At 44.5% G+C, this 8,900-nt stretch overlaps 1 protein-coding gene across 5 annotated transcripts; it reads right to left on the bottom strand.

The window, feature by feature from the left end:
• Positions 1-2,592: 2,592 nt before the first annotated feature.
• On the bottom strand, positions 2,593-8,814 carry UBIAD1 (UbiA prenyltransferase domain containing 1). Of its 5 annotated transcripts, none has more exons than XM_040587434.1 (3): positions 8,577-8,814; positions 7,648-8,208; positions 2,593-6,733 (listed from the first exon to the last, which is right to left on the bottom strand). In XM_040587434.1, exons 2-3 carry the CDS (start codon positions 8,168-8,170, stop codon positions 6,246-6,248), a joined length of 1,011 nt encoding a protein of 336 aa, XP_040443368.1. In that variant the 5' UTR covers positions 8,171-8,208; positions 8,577-8,814; the 3' UTR covers positions 2,593-6,245. The 5 variants fall into 5 exon arrangements, with proteins under 5 accessions (XP_040443368.1, XP_040443369.1, XP_040443373.1 ...); XM_040587435.1 differs by having other exon boundaries at positions 8,636-8,814; XM_040587439.1 differs by having other exon boundaries at positions 8,676-8,814.
• Positions 8,815-8,900: the final 86 nt, after the last annotated feature.

Raw genomic sequence — 8,900 nt, 5'->3', positions numbered from 1 at the left:
AAGGAATGCTGAACTATGTCCTTCCAAGTACTTCTCATTCAGACAAATCCATGTGGCCACTGAAACGTCTAGATTAGAACATGGGCTTTCCTGTGATCTAACTGTACAGAAAGGATTAGCACTGACAGTATTAAGAGTTATCATCAGAAAAAGGTGCAAATGAAAACTCAACAAATATGTTAATTTTGGGTCTTACTCTGAGTTACACAGAAGAGCAAAAACCTTATTTCAGACAATAAAGCATGTACGTTATCCTTCCAGTGCTGGGCTGTTTCCTTTAGACATACAGCTGCAATAAGCCAGTTGTGCTGGGTTTTATTAAAACTTATGAATTTTTTAGCAGTGTGAGGAGCTATAGATTTTTAGCTTGGTTAGATATTTAGTTCTGGCTTTTTAAAGCTAAAATGAAAAATAGCTTTAACAAGCCAGAGCAGCATTTCATTCCTTAGATATATAATTCAGCAGGTGCAAAACTCCACATAAAAAAGCAATCAAAGGTGATTTAAATAATGTACCAGTGACCTAAAAACCAAACCAATATGTGAGGGGAAAGGCCTACTTATTAAGGTACCAGACTGGTACATACATGACCTTAATGAAGCAGCAGTGACTCAGTCTACTCACCCAAGAAATAGGAAGAATATAGTTCAAGCTCCTAAAAACACTATAAAAGTAAAACACTATAAAAGATTTTCCAACAGTGATTCAAGATGTGTTAAAAGCAACTGACTGAACAGAAGTACATCTCAGAAAGTGCACAGACACTGCATTTTTTTTCACCACAAGTAGGCTATCCATGGTGCACAGCTTGCCCACACTCTTTGGAAGCTCAGCCCTCAGCATCCAACCAGAACAGGCTTGCTAAACCATCAGCAAAGGTTTTATAAATGTAAGACTGATCTGACTGGCTTCCTTCAAATGCCTGTTTCTGCCACTGCCTACCTGGGCCAGAAGCATTTGTCCAGACATAATCTGCACATGAGAAATTCATCTGCAGCCATTTACCTTCCAAGTTCCCTTAAACCACAGGAGACCCAACTAAAAAAACTTGCAAACACAGCTAACGTGAATTCCTATAGAGACAAAAAATGAGGTGGTTTTAAGCACATATTTGGGAAGCCTCCTTTCTCCATTGTCCTCAGATTTTTGATCTAGCTGTAGAAGGGAAAAACACTCCAGAAATCTAGCTGTTGTGGCTGTAAAAAAAAATCCTCCCAAATAAGAAGGCTGTGCTGACCAGTGCAGTGACCTGAGCCTGCGAAACCCCTAAAACCATAAATGCAGGAGAGACACCCCTCCTTCCTCCTCCTCTAACAGTACAGTCTGCTGCATAAAACGTTTTTGCCGCTCAATAAAAAGTGGACCTAGGATTCTGCATCAACCTCACAGAATAGCAGAGGAGCAGCAAGCAATCTGTTCCACCACTTCGCTCACAAAGAATCAGTTTTATTTAGACTGAAGAACAAGGTCAGAAGTATCAGGACAATCCTAGTGCTCTGCAGCGAGCTGGCAGCCTAGGGCACAGGTACCACGACCTCTCAGCCTAGGGCACAGGTACCACAGGGTGCTGCAGCAGCCACGGAAGAGCAATGCTGCCATCTGCGGACGATTAGAATTACAGCCTTCACCTAGAGGGTAGGATGAAAAGCTGTTCATTGTTGCACGAATTTCAAATCTCTCAATATTGTGTATTAGGGGTCCAGTTTCTTTAAAATACGTTTAAGTTGACTACTGTCTGCTACCAGGGCAAAACATTAGAGTGTGTGTTAGAGCAAGTGCAGAACGATTACAATAGTAACAGAACACCCAATGTGCTGTCTTGCTAAAGGATACTCAGCAGACTGGTTTCTACAGATTCAGAAAAAGAGCTTTATCAAATTTCTTTGGGAAGGATTCTTGAGTTCAGCCCGTGTGTATCTAGATGCCACACTATTCTGCATTTTATTCTCTAAAAATGCTATGACCTTGGGGCCCACTCTGTACCACAGAAAAGCTGAAAAGTATTTCCTTGGCCTAGCTGTCTCACAATCATAGAACCTGCAAACCCAAAGAGGAAATCAGTTCAAAGCAGGCAATGATAGGACGAGTGTTGCAGGTAAAACATTAGCTCCACAATGGTTTATAGTCATTAAACTTTACTGCAAGAACTGTCATTCTCTCCTACTCAGGTGGATTTTAAACCAGAAGCAAAACCTGAAATCATCATGTTTCATAAATCCCTCACACATCAAGTCTTCTGCTGTTTTCAGCTATGAATATATATAGGTATTATATACGATATATATAAAATAGAGGTGGCAGAGCCAAGAGGTCGCTCTGGACTGTTCAAACCACTTGAACCACATATGAAAAAGAAGAGAGCCAGAAAGCATGTAAGACAAATAAGACTTCTTAAGTCTCCTTAAGCTAATTGCATGTGCATTTTTATAGTAGACTGCATCAGCAGCTAAGACAGAAAAACTTGAAACCATTCTTTAGGCTCATTTATGACACATATAAGGGAGGCGTTATGCCCTCACAGCCCAATGAAACAAAATTATTACAAGTCAGGAGCAGAGATCATGGCACTGGAAGAATAGCAGACCACACAGGTGAGGATGAAGTCCATCTTTATTAAGAAGATTGAAAGTTCAGCTGAAACCTCCTTGCAAATGCTGAACAGTACATGGCACAGAAAACTACAAAGAAAATTCTGCTCTGATGAAAAAACTGGAACTACTCTGAAGTCTGCCATTAGTAGGAGATGATCACTGAACTTTTTACCTGATGATATGGAAAGACAGGACTATGTGATTCATAAAAGGACACTTACACAGAAAAAAAATAATACGATCTTTCATGCACTTATACTATAAACAATGCAAAGGCCCTCTTTCTTCCAGAAGGATGCTTTAATACATGTGCAAAAATACAACTGGAGTGATATGAAATAATCAAACACGGCATAATTATCAGAATGACATTCAGACACTTTATTAGATAAGAAGGCCAGGAGGTGCTTTAGGACACATTAACAGATGGGCTACAGATCTGTTAATCTACCAGCATAGACTCATCACATCGCAACAAGCTCACCAAGACAGACCTGAAAGGAGTCTAGAAAGTTTATATGCAGGGAACGTAGCATTGGGACATGGAGGAGAGGCATAGGGAAAGAAACCCAGCGTCCTTATCAAATAACAGACCAACAAAGGAACCTCTCTTACCACTCAATGTCTATGTGGAGATTATTTTGGTCTACTTACATTGGTTAAGTCACCTGTTAGGTTAGTTCATACCTAAAATGTTTTCTAGTACTAACATGCTTTTGGGAAAGTACACAGAGATAAAGCACTTATTAATGTCAAAGCTCTTTATAACAATAATGTTGGCTCAGCATCCCTGTGAGGTAGGCAAAAATTAGCTGTTTTCTGAGACACAGAGAAGGTAACTTACTTCCTCAAAGCCATGATAAAGAATGTGTTATTTATTATTAACATCCTTAAGAGCCTGGAATGATATTGTTTTTCACAGACAGGGAATTGAGGCAACTACCATCCGCTAGCAAGGAGTTACCGAACTTTCATCTCGTTCTTACTACTAAAATGCTTTGAATCCCCCTCACCTTGAAAAGTGTTCCACAAACATATACCTGTACTGGTAAGCTCTTCCTTCATGTCTGTAACAAAAAGCACGGGTCTTTCCCAGCAGTAAGCAGACACCAACACAGGGGGCTTTTCCCTGCTAGTAAAGGGTAGCCTAGATACAACTACAATCAGATACACTACTGATGATCACAGCCTGGATCTTTCCACCACTACAATTACAGTTAGCAAACATAGGATACAAGTATTAGTTACTTGAAGGAATTTCACTTGAGTACTCTAGTTTACGTAGAGGGAATATAAAAAACGGTAACTATCCATTCTTTTAAACCGATAGCTATACAAAAACAAGCTATCATAAAATGAAGCACTTGGCTGCTACAAAAGGTAGCAACAAAGCTATGCTGGGATTAACCTAATAAACTCACATATCCCCAGTTGCAAGGTTAATAGATTCACCAGCTAAGTCCATATCCCCAGAACAGCTTTTGCTTTGCCGAAAAGTGAAGTGGGTCTTGTAGCAAGACTCTTCTTTATTCTGTAAGGTCCATAAAGAAGTAACAGTAGATACTGTGTTGTGTGTGTATTGAAAACAGTTTCCAAAACCTTTTGGATAGCTCCCTCTATCCAGCTGAGCTGAACTTTTGTATCTTCTCCTCATGTTTCTAACTTAAACAAGTATTTTACTGTAGAAAGCAGCACACAGTTGCTGAGGTCCATCTCTTCTTTTGTGCCTAGTCAGAGAGATCATTTGCCCAATTTTAATAAGATGAAACTGTGGCTCATAAAATATATCTGGAAAGAATCCTTCCCGTTGACTACAGTGCAGCTGTAAAGGAGGAAGCCAAGAGGCAGGTAACACTGGATAACACAAAGCCATAAAAAGTCACTTAAATAGCTATACCATGTAATCTTGCACCATCAACTCAGCTCTACTACTGTCAGTACAACCCACTATAATACTCAGCACTTTCAGATGAACACCACAAGGGTATTAACTTACCTATGACAGATGCAGAGTAACACCATGCTACTTTATTGCTAGTTTATTGCTCACATTTAAAAGCCCTTCATATAGTGGTTAGCACACTCCCACTTGATTCAAAAGCAAAGTTGTGCTTCAGGCACTAGCAGCTCTAGCTCAACACCTCTGTCAATTCCTCTGAAGCTTCCCACAGCTCCTGTGAACGAACTTTTCACCAAAACCCCGCACACAGGAAACAAACACTTCTTTCTCAACCCAGAAGAGAATTCAGTTGCCACTGTGCAACATAGTATGGATCAAATTAATCTTTGCACTGGTTGCGTTTGGCATATTTTTCACACTGCTACACAATTGCTGAAACAATCAGTTCTCCAAATGTCTACGCGAGTATCAAGTGGCAAGATCTACAGAAGAAAACAAAACCCCAGGGTAAGAGGGGTGTGTGTGTGGGAAGAGGTGGAGAACTTTACAATATTTAAATCTGATTCAGTCACACAAACTCTGGACTCTATTAGCAAAAATCTTGTTAACAAAAATGCTTTCTTCCTGTTTCCAGTCTTAATTTTTATGCAGAGCCAATGTAATAATCCCCATTTCTTTTTTTCTAATTCTGTACCTTTCTGCTTTGCTCAACTGGGCTTCTTTTTGGGCTTTCTATGATAAGACATTCGACTCCAATACTCTGAGTGGCTAAATAACCAAAGAATGACAATTGAAAAAAGACTGATTTTTTTTAAACTAAGAATTTGTTCTTCCACTCATGTATCCATTAATCCATGCCAGAGAAATCTGGCACCCTGTCTATTGCCTCCCCCTTAATTCCAAGACTGTCATTCAGAAAATAAATCCTAAGCAAATGCAAAAATGGAAACCACTTGTTTTCCTATGCACTGAGGGCTTTTCAGTTGCATAATTTGCATTTACAGCTTCAGCTTTCGTAGCAGAATATAAATGTACTGGTTTTGGCTTAAAGTTTGTACAGTGGGCTATTCATGCTGCATTTTAGCACCAACATCCCACAGAGATACATACCTTTGAAATTTCTAGACTATAAAGACCAAGCAGAAGCAACCGTTAATGAATTAGTATCTGATGCATTTCAGGGGGCTTGGAAATGAAAGCTCAAAATTTGTTTAGGTAAAAAAACCACAACAAAGATTAAACCATACAACAGATGAACTATGCTCACAAGGGAGTGAAGTAATAGCACCTACGTTGCTGTGATGCGAAACATTTGGCAGTGTTTTCTGTTTACCACACAGGAGCCACTGGACTCCCTGACCATGGCAAGAAAAGGAGTTGTAAGAGCAATCAGTCACCGCACTTGTGAAGGGAACAGTTTGTGTTTGAGGCTCAATCTCACTTTCATTGAGTTGACAGTGAAAGAATTCAGTGGCAGAAGGATTAGGTTTTTCAAACACTTCCTTGTCCTCACATTTCCTTGCTTCCTTGAAGCAAAGCTGCACAATTCACTCCTTCTGAAGAACTGACAAATCACTTTTGAGTGGTCTGTCATACAAGTTAACCAAGACCAGAAATTATCAAACTCATAGATAACCAACTGCTCAAGACAGTCTCTCCATTCTTCCCACTGTCCATAATGGGTCACATACACACATCACCCACAGTTAATCAGCATTAATACCGAATTGTGGGGCCTGATTCTACAGCTCTTGTTACAGTTTGGGCAGAGCACCGGCTGGTGCTAGTGTAATACCACAAACATAGAAAAGCCCCAAGAGGAGATTGAGTTTGGCTGTCCGCTGAGGAATTTTGTTGAAGCTCTGACTCCGAAACTGCCTTTCCAGTGAAAATGCCATTGGGATGGTGAGTAGTGGCAACGCCATGCTGATGGTATAACGTGTGGCCAGCACACAGAAAATCAAATAGGGCAAGAAGAGCAGCACGGTGTAGAGAATATAGGAGAACGCAGGGCCAATGAGGATGGCCAAGGTGACAATACCCGCCTGCTGGTCAGACTCCATGTCTCGCGTGTTGTTGCTGTGCAGGATGGCCTCAGTACTGAGAGCTAGTGGGATAGCGTAGAGCAGTGGCGAGACAGACAGATAACCAACCTGCACAGCATGGGCAAACATGACAGCCAGGGGCCCAAAGGTGATCAGGATCACCACGTCTCCAAGTGCAACATATTTAAATCCAATTCCTGTGGCAAGACACAAGAATAAAATGAAGTATCGTGAAAAACTCAAATGACAGAAGAGAATGGATAATATAACAGAGCAGCCCTTCCCATAGAAATATTGTAAAACGACCAACACACACGTTGCTATGGCCAAAAAGCATTTTATCTCTTTTTTCCCAATGATAATAAAGGAAACACATCTTCTGAATTTCTCCAGTTGAACAATGTAACAAAAACTAAGGGCTAGGTTCTAACACCCATCTTCACATCCAGAAGTACCTATTTCTGCTGAAACCTATAGAAAAAAGGTACTCCTTAGTGTGATCAGGCATGCTAGAACCTGATCCTGAAGAAATATATGCAATGCTCAGAACAAAATGCAAAACCGACAAGATTCTTTCAAATAAACTAACATAACTATTCGAAAGTTTGACAGTCTGGAAGTGACTGTTTTTCTTTTCTTAATAATTATGTCTGAATCTACCCAACACAGGAAAATACTAAAAAGATACTCCTCTTATTAAGAATGCAAACTGTTCTACATTCACAATGAAGCCCCATCTAGAGAATAACAACAAAACATTGCAAAACAAACTAATAGATTCCACTGCTATACTGCTGAGGGATACAAGAGTCACATCACAAGAAGTTTCAGCAAGAGTTCTGATGAGCATCTAAAGCCATATACATAAATAACTATGTCCCAACGCCACTTTCCAACTGACAAACTCAGTGTGCGCCTCTTCCCACATCTTACCACAATAATCAATGGCAAAGAATAGAAGTTTCTGTACCAGTACCCCAGGAAAAACCGCCAAATACCTTTACAGCGGTTAACTAGAGAGATCACTTGCGTCTTCTAGAAACCTTTGCTAAGTCAGCTAATCCTGTCGCATTTACATTCAGATTCACGGCAAACAGGATGCAGTGCTTACCTCCAGTATAAAGGAAGGAGCTGGAAAGTCCTCCAAAGTAAATCAGGGCCAGGTGCTCCAGCTTGAGGGTCGAGACAGCGTACAGCCCAGCTGCACAGATACAGCCCACAGTATAAAGGAGGACGCCAAACCGGACTACATCCTGAGGCTCCAAAATCTGGTCCACCAAAGTCCTGTCATCACTCTTCTTGTGATCGATGCCTTTGGAGAAGTCGTAGTAGGTGTTCACCAAGTTGCCGGCTCCGTGCACAGCCAGGACGGTCACAGCGCTTCCCACCAACAGCCCTGGGTCTAGCGCTCCCTCGGCTCGGTACGCCAGCGCGCTGCCGAGGGCCACGGGAGTGAGGGAGGCACTGAAACTCCACGGCCTGAGCGCCAGCACGTAGGCCGCGCACTTCTGCCTCCAGCTGCCGGGGGCGCCCCTCTCAGCGCCCGCCAGCGCGGAGCCACCGTCGTTCCTCTCGCTACCCCGGGGGCTCTCAGCGCTAATGCTGATCTTCTGCACCAGGTCCCCCGGCCCCATGCTCTCCTCGCTGCCCCGTCTCACAGCAGCAGCAGCACCTGGAAGGGCGAGGGCCGCGCGTTAGGCCGCCGCCGCCATGGCCGCACCTGAGGGGAAGCGCGCGCCGCCCTCTCCCGCCCACCGCGCGCGCCCGTCTGCCTCACCCGCCAGCGCGCCAACCCCCGGCCCGCCGCGCGCGCCCGCCCCGCCCCGCCGCGCGCGCCCGGCCCGCCCGCCTCACCTGCCAGCGTACCAAACGCCGGCCCGCCGCGCGCGCCCCGCCCCGCCCCGCCGCGCGCGCCCGGCCCGCCCGCCTCACCTGCCAGCGTACCAAACGCCGGCCCGCCGCGCCTGCGCCCCGCCCGCCGCCGCCACCCCACCTCGGCGCCCCCGCTGCCCCGCGGCCGCCCCAGCGCGTTCCGCTCACCGGAGCGGAACGCCAGTGCCTCCCGCCGTAAACATCAAACGGCCCACGTCGTCACGTACGGCTGCGAAGGGTTACTCTGGAGGGCGCACGCACACGTACGCAGCCATTGCGGCGCCGGAACGCCCCTACAACTGGACACGGCCTCGCCTTCCGCCCGGCCTGTCACAGACAGCCGGACGCATTTCAGCGCCGCACATCGGGCGCGGCGCAGCACCCCACTGCACCGCGCTGCGCACAGAGCGCATGCGCACATGGCGCACGGGCTTTGCGGGAGGGCGGAAGTCAGCCGGCGACTGGAAGGTGGACCTAGCGCTCAATTTGCGC

The sequence above is a fragment of the Falco naumanni genome, chromosome 3, assembly GCF_017639655.2.
Source record: "Falco naumanni isolate bFalNau1 chromosome 3, bFalNau1.pat, whole genome shotgun sequence".
In the NCBI taxonomy this organism is placed as follows: Eukaryota; Metazoa; Chordata; class Aves; order Falconiformes; family Falconidae; genus Falco; species Falco naumanni.
This window is presented reverse-complemented; position numbering and strand designations above follow the sequence as displayed.

Excerpts from the sequence above, each read along its gene's own strand:
- UBIAD1 (XM_040587434.1), bottom strand. The coding sequence starts at position 8,170 with ATGGGGCCGGGGGACCTGGTGCAGAAGATCAGCATTAGCGCTGAGAGC. Across the intron at positions 6,734-7,647 it reads CTCCTTCCTTTATACTGGAG|GAATTGGATTTAAATATGTT; the intron begins GTAAGCACTGCA and ends GTCTTGCCACAG.